Genomic DNA, 14,397 nt, shown 5'->3' on the forward strand with positions numbered 1-14,397 from the left:
CTTGAAGTCAGAGGTCTCCATACATTCATCCCATCCCCTCTGGAGAGGGAACTGATTTTGCAAGACCAACCTAACAGTGGCTTCTGCGCCACATATTCTCATTGTGCTTATGTATTAGGATCCAGATTTAATGCAACCAAGATCCTCAGGAGATAAAAAAATTTCCCCCACTGGATCTATTTAATTTGAAGACATGATGGCCATCTATTGGTGGTTAGCACTAAATGGAAGCTGTCTGCCAGGTCTACTGTAGCATGATGTGCAGTTCTGAAAGCACCACAACGTTTGACATACTCTTTTGTATCCTTTCCTTCCTTCCTTCCTTCCTTCCTTCCTTCCTTCCTTCCTTCCTTCCTTCCTTCCTTCCTTCCTTCCTTCCTTCCCAGTATTCAACCACAAGAAGACATGAAGAGCCAGTGATGGGGAAGATGATGGAGTCTAGTTTTTCAGGCACCCAGTCCTTCCCTGAAGCTTTGTCTGCAGACAGAGGAGGCCAGGCTGCAAAGCCACATAGGTAAGGATGTGTTTCTTTTGTGAGACAAAAGCAAGGCAGGTGAACATGGTCACTTAGGAAACATTTGCAATCCAGAAATATTTCGGAAAACCTCCATTTGTTTGTTGAGCAAAGAGCATGGAGGACCTTCTCTTATAGATGCCAAAGTCATTATTTCAGCTGTTGGGTTGCCCCCATTCACTTTTCTATAAGAGGCCTAGAGGAAGCATTGAACAAGAGTCACAGGGCAGTGAATAAGATCATTGTATTCTGGTTACATAGCAGCTTCTTTCCTCTGCCTCTTCCCTTACCAATGCATGAAGGTAATTGTTAAGTAAGTAAGCTCCCCATTAGGAGAGCGAGCATGCAGAGAAGCGAAGTGAGAGTGGTATGCAAGAACACGCACAAACCAGCATACAGGGACACTGAATAGTATAAAATATAGTAGTTTACTATGTGGAAATATAGAGGTATTCAGAGTCCAGTTAACAGTCCAAGTCATACACGGTTAAGTCATTCAGTTATCAAATAGTCAGTCTAGCAAACAAAAACAGCTAACAGTAGCAAACCACAGTACCTCACAATACACCGATCAGCGTCTAACAAACAGAGAGCTAACAGCCATTCTGGCTCCCTCTTATGGCTGCTTGAGGTAACTAGCCATTTACATCTCTTTAGCATTTAAAGTAACAGATACATTTGTTACAATCATAGCTTATATACATTGCCAAGCCAAGCCTAGGGTTACATCCCTAACATTCTCCCCTCTTGGGTTGTCAATGTATTTACACACAACTTCACATTCTCAATCCATAAACATCACAACATTGTTTATGTTTGACCGTACCTTGACTTTGGTAAAATGATCAGCAACATTCTCTTCAGACATACAATACTCTAGTGTAATCATTTTACTTTGTATACACTGTCCCCATATCAAGCAACAATTGTTTTTAACACACAATACAGTACATAATGTAGGTTCAAGATACAATTCATAATGCACCCCTTATCAAACATAGAACCTTTTATATCAACATCACCAAGACTCCTAACTCATCGGGGTTTACTTAATTTCCATCCATAATGGTTTACATAATTCCTATTCACTCCCATTTTATGCTTATATATCTGTTTGCGTCCCCTTGCATGTTTACCTGAAGGTAAATCAGCCTTGTCAAGCACTCCCAAATCCTGCAATGACTTACACTCCCTATCCATTGCAGCTTGCCCTACCTTTTTATCCTCAGTTGAATACATAGTCAGTTTGTGGTATGTAGCAGGTACCTTATCCACCTTACATGCAACAGATGCCTGATACCTATCAGGTGGCTGTGTTACACGGGTTGACCTTCTGGGTAACTCAGGGCTTATAGGTGGACTATCCTGAACGTCCTCCTGCTTTATCACTTCCTCCTCCTGAGTCGACTCCTTCCATTCATCACACGTTTCTGGTATGCCTGATACATTGTTTTGATCTACTCGGGTTTCAATTACTACCTCATCATTAGTTTCTAGTTTGTTCCAACCAACATGCTCCAGAAACTTTGCATTAGCACTGTGACAGATCTTAATTGTCCCTTGTTCCCAGAACCTATAAGATCTATGGTTTGAGTTATAACCTACAAAAAATAATTTCCTAGCTCTATGTTGTCCCTTCACTCTGATCTGTGCTGGAATATGCACCCATGCAGGAACTCCAAACATGTGCAAGTAGCTTAAATCAGGTTTCCTACCATGCCATCAAGTAAATGGTACTTCTCCAGTAGAAGCATTTACAGCATTGTTCAGTAGATGGTTAGCACACATCATGGCTTCACCCCATAGTGTTTCAGGCAATCCTGAATCAGATAACATGGTTCTAGTCATGGCTTGTAACATTTGCCCCCTTCGTTCTACAAACGAGTTATGTTGTGGTCTATAAGGAGCAGAATGTTTATGCTTAATACCAGCTGCTTTTAACATTGTTTGGAACTTATAATTGGTAAACTCCATCCCATTATCAGTAACTACAGTAATAACCTTGGCTTTTATCTTTCTTTCCTCAAATCTTAACCAATTAAAGAAATGTTGAAACGTTTCTGTCTTGTCTTTCATTAAATAGCAGAAACCGTATCTTGAATAATGATCCAAGATACTCAAAACATAACAGGCACCTCCCAAACTGGGTTTTATAGGTCCAATTAGATCAGCAAAAACAACTTCCAGAGGTTTCTTTGTTTTAAACTCATTACATCTGTTTTCTGGAGTAACCTGCTCTTTTCCTGACTACACACATTACAATTTAAATATTTACTGCAAGGTTTTAACTTTACTCCCTCTGACAACTTAACAGTTTGTTGCAACACCTTGAAATTAATGTGCCCCATATGCCTATGTAGCAGAAGTATGCATTCATCGTGTAGTTTCACATTATCATACACTGAGTTAGCAGTATGGTCATCAGATATAATATATAAACCATTTGTTAATTTTGCAGTAATCCTATTACCTTCATTTTCTATGATACAGTTATCTCCCCTAAAGCTTACTACATAGCCAATCTTAACTAGAGCTCTTACTGATAATAAATTAAATTTCAGTTTAGGTATATACAACATGGATAGATGCTCATTACGAATGAACACCTTGCCATACCTTCACCAGATGCTTTCACCCTCCAACCATTTGCCAACGATACATGTTGCTTGCTGACAGACATTTTTATAAAACAATTCTTATTTCTAGTAATGCACTGTGATGCTCCACTATCTACAACCTATGAATCATGGATTATCGTTGCATTTCTAGAGATAGTCAAAGTAGACATGCCATCAGCATTTTTCTTAACCTTTCTAGTATTCTGTTGTTTTGCATGTTTACAGAATCTACTATATGCCCCTTAGCCCCACAAGAAAAACATTTTCTAACAGTATAGGCAGTTGAAGGTGACTCTTCATATTGTGGTGGTTTCTCTCTCAGTTGCTCTCTTTCCAACCTCCTTCTGGACTCTTCCAACAGGCGTGCAGTTATGTCAGTCAATGTTAGTTCATTTCGGGTTAAGACTTCGAGGGACGATACAAAATAATCATAACTCTCATCCAGTGATGACAGAATGATCTAAACATGATGTAACTCTGAGAAAATAAGTTCTTTTTCATGTATCTCTTGGAAAACTCCTTTCATAAAGTTTAAATGAGCTAACATATCTCCACCCTTCAGAAGACGTGCCCTAAACAGTTTGCGGGTAAGATGTATATGTGCACCTACAATGTCACGTACATATATCTTCTTCAAATTCTCCCAACATCTTGCTGCAGAATTCTCTCCACAAATATGAACTAACTGTTGGTCAGTCAGCGTTAGACCAATTTTACACAATGCTCGTTTGTTGCATCTTTGAAACTCTGCTATCTTCTTGGCATCATCCTCGACATCTGGATTCCAAGAAGTCACGTTTGGTGTATTTTGTACAGCATCCCACAATCCCTCTGTACCCAGGAGTAGGCTGCACTTCATGAACCAGGAAACATAGTGTGTTCCATCCAACCGGGTTATCAGTGATAGATTTGCTGATGGTGCGTGTGCCATCTTCTCCATACTAGTAAAACTTACAAACTAAACAGCTATCCGTATACGGTATTGCGTATCAACACCAACTCTTTTAGCTACGTCTGGTATACTCTGGGCCCATAACCAGTGTTTATTTATTATTTATTTATTTATTTATTTATTCACATTTCTAAACCGCCCCCTCTCCCAAAAAGGGACTCGGGGTGGTGTACAGTCCACAATAAATCACAGATAAAGTACAAATATAAATAAAGCTATAAATATATGTATGTATGTGGAGGAGGTTAAAATTAAGAGTCCTGTACAAAAGAATAAATATGAGGCTAAAAGCCCTAAAAACAATTAAAACTAAAACATTACCCTTAAAATAACCAGATGAGAATATACTACCAGGAGTTCATAGATGTAACATTTATAATCATGCCAGGCCAGCTAGTCGGAACAGGTGAGTCTTCAATTTTTGACGGAAGGAGCAGAAGTCCGAGGTGGTTCTAATGTCGGGGGGGAGGTCATTCCAGAGGGTTGGGCCCATCACAGAGAAGGCTCTACTCCTCGGCGCCGCCCGCTGGCATTGCCTAGTGGACGGCACTTGGAGAAGGCCCTCTCTGTGAGAGCGGATTGGCCGCAGGGATGTATGTGGGAGGATGCGATCCCGCAAGTAACTAGGTCCTGAGCCATGGAGCGCTTTAAAGATAGTAATCAGGACCTTGAAACGCACCCGAAAAACCACAGGTAGCCAGTGCAGCTCGCGCAGGAGCGGTGTTACGTGGGAGTATCTAGACCTCCCCATGATAACCCGCGCGGCCGCGTTCTGGACTAGCTGCAGTCTCCGGGTGTGTCCCAAGGGAAGCCCCATGTAGAGAGCATTACAGTAATCTAGGCGAGACGTCACCAGCGCATGAGTGACTGTGCGTAGGGCATCCCGGTCCAGTAGGGGGCGCAATTGGCGCACCAGGCGAACCTGGTGGAACGCCCCCCTTGCCACGGCTGCCACATGGTCATCCATTGACAGCCGGGCATCTAGGAGGATGCCCAAATTGCGCGCCCGTTCCACAGGGGGCAGTAGCTCGTCCCCTATGGCCAGCGATGGAGTCAGCTGGCTGAACCGAGGTGCCAGAAGCCACAGCCACTCAGTCTTGGAGGGGTTGAGTTTGAGTCTGTTGTCCCCCATCCAGACCCCGACGGCTTCCAGACACCGGGACATCACTGCGACAGCCTCGTTGGGGTGGTTTGGGGTTGAAATGTACAGCTGCGTATCATCAGCGTACAGATGGTATTCAACCCCAAAACCACGGATGATGTCGCCCAGCGGCTTCACGTATGCATTGAACAGAAGGGGCAAGAGAACCGACCCCTGCGGCACCCCACAAGAGAGTGGCCTCGGGGTCGATCTCTGCCCCCCTGTCAACACATATTGCATCTGGCCGGAGAGGTAAGAGTCGAACCACCGTAACACGGAGCCTCCGACTCCCATCCCCTCCAGCCGGCGCAGAAGGATACCATGGTCGATGGTATCAAAAGCCGCTGAGAGATCTAATAGGACCAGGATAGAGGAACAACCTCTATCTCTGGCCCTCCAGAGATCATCAACCAACGCGACCAAGGCTGTCTCAGTGCTGTGCCCGGGTCGGAAGCCAGACTGGCGTGGGTCTAGATAATCGGATTCATCGAGGTGACGCGGAAACTGCTGCGCCACCACATTCTCAACAACCGCCAAAAAAGGGAGGTTGGAGACTGGACGATAATTAGCTAGCTCCATTTGGTCGAGTGAAGGCCTCTTGAGTAAGGGCCTCACCACCGCCTCTTTCAAGACGGTAGGTAAGGATCCCTCACCCAACGAGGCGTTCACTAGGCCCAGAAGCCAGCCTCGTGTCACCTCCCAGGATGCCAGTACCAGCCAGGAGGGACACGGGTCCAATGAACATGTGGTGGGTCGCAGCCTTCCACGCAACCTGTCTAAATCCTCGGGGGCAACAGAGTCAAACTCCTCCCAGAGTGGACTCACAAGACTCACTGTTGACGGCCCATCCAGACCACTGGAGGGGGCCCATCCACTCCGGATCTGAGCGACTTTGTTCTGCAGATATTCTCCAAACTCCTCTGCTCTACCCTGTAAGGGTGCCCCCCGCGTCTCTTGCACCAAGAGGGAGCGGGTCACCCTAAACCAGGGCGGCAGGGCAGTTATCCGCAGACGCAATAAGAGCGGCACAATGTCTACATTTGGCCGCTCTCAATGCCACGAGGTAAGTCCGTAAATAGGCTCTTACCTGTGTTCGGTCAGACTCGGAGCGTGAGGACCTCCACCTGCTCTCTAGACGTCTCCTCTGGCGCTTCATCACCCTCAGCTCCTCGGTATACCAAGGAGCCCGGGTGGGTCGCTGCCGTAGGAGAGGTCGCAAAGGCGCAACCTGGTCCAAGGCCCCAGCCGTCGCCCTATTCCAGGCGGCCACTAGGTCCTCCGACCGAGCGCGGGTCAGGGCTACAGGTAGCGGCCCAAGCTCCGACTGGAACCTAACTGGTTCCATCAGATGCTTGGGGCGGTACCAGCTTGGACAAACTGGTTCCGCCTCCTCGCGGTGGGGGGTAGTGCCAGGGAAGTCTAGCCGGAGACAGGAGTGATCTGACCATGACAGGGGAGTAATGTCTAAGTCCCCTATTCCCAGATCACTCGTCCACTGCTCAGATACAAAAACAAGGTCCAGTGTGTGGCCACCTTCGTGTGTGGGGCCCTGAATTAGTTGGGTCAGGCCCATGGCTGTCATGGAAGCCATGAACTCCCGAGCCACCTCGGATGCTGCTCCCGTCGACGGCAGGTTGAAATCCCCCATAACCAAAAGTTTGGGGATCTCCACCGCCGTCTCCGAGATCAGCTCGAGGAGCTCGGGCAGGGCTGCTGACGTATAGCGAGGAGCCAAGTATACAATCAGCAGACCCCACTGCCTCCCTGGGCCCCCTTTCACACCAAGTGACTCACACCCGGGTATCTGAGAAACAGTGAACTCCCTCGGCTCTAGACCATCCAGTATAACCACCGCCACCCCTCCACCCTTACCCAGGGCCCGGGGCTGATGAAATGCATGGAAACCTGGTGGGCACATTTCCACGAGGGGCAAATCACCCTCGTGACCCAACCAGGTCTCTGTTATTCCTGCAAGGTCCAGCTCCCCCTCAGAGATCAACTCATTAATGAGGGGGGCCTTGTTGGTCACGGACCTTGCATTGCAAAGCATCAGCCGAAGGCCCTGTCTCTGTAGATCCCGACCACCTAGGTTGCGGGGGTTGGTACAAACGACCGGGCGTAGCCAGCAGCCACGGTCTCCCAACCGACCTTGTGATCTTCTCTTGTCCTTGCATCCCCACCTCCCCGCGACCGTTGTAATAAAACAACCCTCTACTGGAATAGTTTGTTCCCTCTCCCCCCCCACTCCGCTCACTTCCCTCCTGGACTCACCTGTTCGTGTGGCACTGGCTTCCCTCCTGGCCTGGTTATCCCCTCCCCCCTTCCCAGAACCCCCTAAAAACAGTATAAAACATTTTGCTAAAAAGCCCCTCAGCTTCCTCTTCTTCCACCTCTCGGGGTTCACAAACCCGTCATCAAGGCTGGCCTGGTTATGTGTGGCTTTTCTAATGGCTGAAAGGTGTTAAGTAAGTAAGCTCCCCGTTAGGAGAGCGAGTGTGCAGAGAAGCGTAGTGAAAGTGGTATGCAAGAACACGGACAAACCAGCATACAGGGACACTGAATAGTATTAAATATAGTAGTTTACTATGTGGAAATATAGAGGTATTCAGAGTCCAGTTAACAGTCCAAGTCATACACGGTTCAGTCATTCAGTTATCAAATAGTCAGTCTAGCAAACAAAAACAGCTAACAGTAGCAAAACACAGTACCTCACAATACACTGATCAGCGTCTAACAAACAGAGAGCTAACAGCCATTCTGGCTCCCTCTTATGGCTGCTTGAGGTAACAAGCCATTTACATCTCTTTAACATTTAAAGTAACAGATACATTTGTTACAATCATAGCTTTATATACATTGCCAAGCCAAGCCTAGGGTTACATCCCCAACAGTAATGACCCACCTGCCCAAAAGCAGGCGACAGGACTAACCTGTGCTGACAAATATGAGTTTGTGTAAAGGAAATGGTTGCTCTGCAGAGCGTCTATAACCAGCAAAGTCTGGTTATGTGTGGCTTTTCTAATGGCTGAAAGGGCATTATAAGGAGAGTGAGTCCATGTTTGCATATTGGTCATGATGTATCTCTATCACTATCTATCTATCTCCATCATATCCATCCATCCATCCATCCAACCAACCAACCAACCAACCAACCAACCAACCAACCAACTAACTAGGCATGCTGTGATCCATGGAATCGTGAAGAGTAGGACACAACTTAGCAGCTGAACAATATCTGTCTGTTCATCTATCATCTATCTTCTATTTATCTACCTATCCATCCATCCCTCCTCCCTTCCTCCCTCCCTCCATATTCTGTTTGCCTATCTGTCTGTTTGTTTATCTATCATCTAGTTTATACGCTACTCATCTATCAAGCAACTCTGGGCAGCTTGCAATGCCATAAATAATAGTATAAAACAATTACAAGCTTAAAGACATTAAACACTAGGAGCAGTTTATTTTTCTCCATAAAGGCCTGCGCCTCTATGGGTGTATTAATCCTAACTCTTGTCTCCTCCCAGAATATTAACATCCCTTCAGGCATCAACCATCTAAACCACACCCCCTTCTGGTATAATTTATTCACCAATTGCGAATATTGTTTTCTTTTTTCCCTCACTTTCTTGAGGATCTGTTTCAGAATGGTTATCTCCTTATCTTTATATGTCAAGGCTTGCCCCCTTTGTGCATTCAGGATTTCATCTCTTGTACTTTTCCTAAGAAATTTAATGTGTACCTCCCTGGGGACATTGTGTGTTCTAGCATAAGCTGAGTTTACTCTGTAAGCCAGGTCTATTTCCCACCCCATCTGTTGTTTCTCCTTCTGAATATACTCAGCCAAAATGTTTGTCATGATGTCCCTTATGTTTTCATCATCTGTCTCCATCACGTTCTGGAATCTAAGATAAAAAGACATTCTCTCAAACTCTATTTTCATTTGTTGGGTGTCAAGTTCTTTGTTTCCCTTCTGCACACCCTCTATCCCCCCCCCTCATCTCAGCCGCCCCATCCTCCAAAAGATCCAATCTCTGCTCCTAGAAAAACCAGATGAGTCTTCAACAGACATACAAGACACGGGAGGGGCCGGAGCTCTGCCAGCGGGGGGAGATGGGGCGACAACAAGAAAGCTCAGATCACACAAATGAGTAAGAAAAGTCATCTGATATAAACTGATCGAAACTACCAATTGAATTTACCACACTGACTACATGTTATTACTTAATATTGAATTTTATGCAAATGTATACTATGAGTTTGGAGGGGGGGGTGCATCTACCGTATTTCGCAGCTGCCAAAAATTGTAACCTTTCCTGTACCTTTTCCCTTTGTAAAAATTAAAAAAACCAATAAAACTTTGTTTTAAAAAAAAGACATTAAACACTGAAATGTTAAAAAATATTAAAACTGACAACAGTCAGTCAGATACAAAGGATCATATATTGTCTGTCTGTCTATCTGTCTATCTCATCTACCAGAAAATGACCCTGTTTATTTGCACGCTCTTTGTGACCACAAGATTTGATTATCAATCAGACAAAGATAAAAATTTTGAGATTCACCAGAATCTCAAAAAAAGTAATGAATAAGTAACCCAGAATCAAAAGAAAGGCAGAAAGCAGGCAGAAATTGGAAAGTCTTGACTGAAAATCGTGTAATATGTGACTTACAGCATCGGCTGAATCTTATTGACCAATTGTTGGTGACGTGTGATTCACAAATTTAGAAAGTGTAGGATTGAATTGATGCAGCACTTAGATGCAGTAATAGATATGCAAGAAGGGGAATTGCCGTGGAAGATTATTAATTTTACTCTCAATGCTCTACTTACAGAGAAAATCCATCAAAGATGTTATGTTGTTGGCATATTACCTTAGTCCTACCCTAGCTGTAAACATAATAGTTTATTCAAATATTGCTGGAAAAGTAATGTTCTGTTTGGATTGTTCCTTCATATACACAGCCACAGGACTTTTTGAATCTTAAAAATTGAACTCCCTTTGCAATTTGTGACATTTTCATTAAAATGTACAAGCCCATATATTCCAAGAAAGTGTAGTGAATTAGCTTTGAATATGCTAGCTGCTGCAAGGATATTTTATGAGAAAGTATGTTTAATTCCTTTTGTGGAAGAATGTCTAATTAAGGATGCTTTGATGTGTAAAATAACTTTGCATCATAGAAGGAGACTTGATACAGAATTTAATTCAAACAGGAAAGCATTCTGAGTCTTCAATGCAGTGATTCAGTGTATGGATTTGTACCACATCACAAATTTGACCCAAAGGTGCTTGTTTTTCAGGAGGCAACTGGACTTTCCGGTTTCTTTGAAGACAGTTCACTTCTCATCCAAGAAGCTTCTTCAGCTCCTACTGGATGGTGGGGAACTGAAGGACTTCTATTCCTTGCAGACAGCTGGTCATCCTTGTGGAGAGTTGTTGAGGCCACTTGGAGGCTTATCAGGACTAGGTTCAGTAGTCCATCTTCATTTAAAAGACAAAGGCCACTCTTTGGCAGACAGCAAAGTCCACATTTTGGACAGAGAGTATTGCTGGTTTGAAAGAGGGGTCAAAGGGGTCATTTATGTCAAAATTGAACCACCCTCTCTTAACAGAGGGGGAAGGATTCAACACCATATGCCCCGTGTTTAGAACCTTTCAGCAGTTACAAGAAGACTCCACTCCCATTTGCACCACTCAGGTGACCCTGAGTAGACAAAGAAAATACACAAAGAAACTCCCATGTGACCTCAAGGACTCTCTGAAAGGATGCAAGGAATGTAAATTCTTCCATCCCCCACCATCCAGTCAGAACTGAAGAAGCTTCTGGGATGAGAAGCGAAATGTCTTCAAAGAAAAACAAGGAAGTCCAATTGCCTCTTGAAAAAGCACCTTTGGGACAACCATGACCTGAATGATTGAGGATCTCCATGGACATCCAAAAATTGAGTTACTGTCTGAATAAAGTTTATATTTTGATCTTACAGCGTTCTTAAAATTAAAACAGACATTTATGAGTATGGACAGAATGTATTATCCTTCAGAATTTTATTTTATGAATTACACTGTGTGCTGATCGCTATTCCTATTTATCCATTGCTTAGGCAACTTCCAATCTTTTAAAATGATGCAACGTTCATAATCAATTAATGATATTGTGAAATATTGAAATTTCTCCATTTGTAAACTTCTTGTTCATTCATTCATTCATTTCCTATTTTTACCCCATCCTTTTCTTATTTTGTTCTTTTGCCTTTTTACATTTGTTCTCTGTGAAATACATTTAAAAATGGGCACAGATAAGTGTGTTTGTGTCTCTTATATATACAATATGTTGATGTAGGTATTGGTGGATGAATAATCCGCTGACCTATCGAAAGCTTTAGGAGGTCATTTGAATTTAAGATAATGGTTCAAATCATCACATTAAAGCAATTATTTTCCATACTGATTGCATGGGATTTATACCATACATTTTTACTTTTTCTTTTACTCAAGGCAGCAAATGGCATTTAAAATAAAAATGAGAAGCTTTTTTTAAAAATAGAAACAATAAATTTGAACACTTTAAAAAGTTTGGTGAAAGAAAACATTTTAGCATTTTTATAAATCATGGGAGTGTGGGGGAACATTGGCCTCTTAGGTTAATATTCTTTACACCACTTGGCTGAGTTTCTAGCAATAGGAACCTCTGTGAAGGATATTATGATGGCATCAACCACAGGAAAGGTCTTCGTGGAAGAAGCCATCAGGTTTGAGTTTTAACAATATTGAACACATTAAATTGTGCCTGGGAGGCAATTTTGAGACAATGCAGATGTTTCTTTTTCTTTCTTTCTTTCTTTCTTTCTTTCTTTCTTTCTTTCTTTCTTTCTTTCCTTCTTTCTCTCTTTCTCTCTCTCTCTTTCTTTCTTTCTTTCTTTCTTTCCTCTCTCTCTCCCTCCCTCCTTCCCTCCCTCCCTTCCTTCCATGTTTATTTCCTCCCTCCCTCCCCTTCCTCCTCCTCTTCCCCCTTCTCTCTCTCTCTCTTCCTTCCTTCCTTCCTTTCCTCTCTCCCTCCTTCCCTCCCTCCCTTCCATTTTTATTTCCTCCCTCCCTCCCTTCCCTTCCTCCTCCTCCTCCCCCTTCTCTTTCTCTCTCTCATTTATTTATTTATGTATTCCCTCCTTTCCTTTCTCCCTCCCTCCTTCCCTCCATCCCTTCCTTCCATTTTTATTTCCTTCCTCCCACCTTCCCTCTTCCCTTCCTTCCTTCCATTTTTATTTCCTCCTTCCCTCCCCTTCCTCCCCCTCCCCTTTCTCTCTCTCTCTCTCTCTTCCTTCCTTCCTTCCCTCTCTCCCTCCTTCCATCCCTCCCTTCTGTTTTTATTTCCTCCCTCCCTCCCCTTCCTTCTCTCTCTTCTTTCTTTCTTTCTTTCTTTCTTTCTTTCTTTCTTTCTTTCTTTCTTTCTTTCTTTCTTTCTTTCTTCTGCCATGTTTGTTCAGACCCCTTTCAAGCCCCACATGAAGCACATCATAGCCACATGCATCAGGCTCAGGATGGTGTGCATTACCTATATGCAAGAATCTGATCTACCCATTGGTCAAGGCCAATTGGTGCCAGATAAAATTCAAAGGACTTCAAATGGGGGCTGGGCATGTGTCTCTTACGGAGGTAGGGACTACAAACCGATGGTGCATTTGACCCCCTCCCACGGCCTCAGCTTGGTCATCTCCTACAGCATATCCTGGTCTCCTTCTCTAGCCCTTGAGTGGATTTCTGCACATGGAATGAATCCACCTGTGTTGAAGAAAGGCAGATGAGCAAGAACAAGGAGGGCTTAATGGGGCAGCATAAAGCTTCCAATGCTTTTCTTTGAGTGTTGCTTGAGGTTAGTTAACATTGTGGTTCACATCTAATTATTGTTGTTTCTTATTTTACTTTTCTCCAAGAAAACAAAGCTATGTACAGTTTCCCCTCTATTTTCTCCCCATAATAATATCCCTCTATAATAAGCCAGATTTAGGTAGTGAATAATTGGCAGAAAGTTGAGTTCCAAAGTTGAACGGGGACTTGAAACAGTCTCCCTAATTCAAGTCCAACAGCTTATCTTCTGCATGTGCTACATCATAGTCATAATGTTAGCCTAGTAATGTATACACAGATTTGAGTTAAAGAGATTTGAGCCTGAGGTGATTTATTAGGACTTGTTTTGTACATTTTACAAATCAGATATTTAATACATCAAAGGGGGGGGGAGAGATGGGGAATAGACTTCCAAACTTAGTGATTAATAAACTTCAAGTTGAGGTTCTTCATTATGTAGCTTCTTAAAAATTACTTTATGCTATTAGATTATGAGTGTTACGCGCAGGTGATATATTGGTCATCTGCCTAGTCATCTAGAATGACATATAGCATTTTGAAACACATCTTGATTTATTGTTGCCCTACAGCATTTTAAAAATCTCACACAGAAAAAGTGCAAAGTGCAAACGTTAGAATAATGACCATTTAGTGTTCCTGAAGCAGAGTTCTGAATACCTATTAAGCAAATCACTTACAGAAAGTCTAAGACGTTTTTGAAAATTATAAGTTACTATTGATCAGTGAAGAAATTACATACATTTATGTGATGTTGTGGGTTTTTTAATTGACATTTTTGATAAACAGAATACAAATTAAACTAAAAAGAAAAAAGGACTTCCAGAGGAAGAAATGGTGGATTGATGTACTAAAATGTGTAGCTGACCTTGGGAGAGGATTAAAATTAAATGTAAGAGCTGGCAAATCAACACTTCCTCTCCAGACAAAGAAGGGAGCTGAGATTACCCACAAATGTTCCAGAGAGCTGCTCCCAAAGAGAAGACAATGGGAGAGAGGTCTCCAGTGGGTTTAAAACTCTGGGAGATATTTTGCTCACACCATGGTTAGTACCTTCAAAAGGATGCTAAGTTTACATACTTGCTTTTCTAATCACTTCTAGGAATTACAAGTTAGTTGTTGTTCCGATATTAGGAATCCTTGGGCCAAAACCTTTTATAGCACCAGATGAATTTGTTTCAAAGAAAGGAAAGTGTTAACTACAAGTTTAAGAACTTTTTAAATAAATTGCCAAAGAATGCTTGAAACTTTGATTTTGAAAACTTACAAACAAGCAAAGAGTCTAGATAAATTAGAAATAAAATTTTGGA

The 14,397-nt window shown here is 43.0% G+C and overlaps 1 protein-coding gene across 1 annotated transcript in view; it reads left to right on the forward strand.

Annotated features, from left to right (window-relative positions):
- The window catches only part of NRG3 (neuregulin 3), a gene marked incomplete at its 3' end in the record, with an annotated part of 645,607 nt that overhangs the window by 622,703 nt on the left and 8,507 nt on the right, over nt 1–14,397 (forward strand). Inside the window, exon 7 of the mRNA XM_081954558.1 lies at nt 387–514. Coding sequence (XP_081810684.1) covers nt 387–514 — 128 coding nt within the window. The remainder of the gene's footprint in view (nt 1–386; nt 515–14,397) is intronic.

Source organism: Natrix helvetica, assembly GCF_964273705.1.
Source record: "Natrix helvetica genome assembly, chromosome: 5".
Classification (NCBI taxonomy): Eukaryota; Metazoa; Chordata; class Lepidosauria; order Squamata; family Natricidae; genus Natrix; species Natrix helvetica.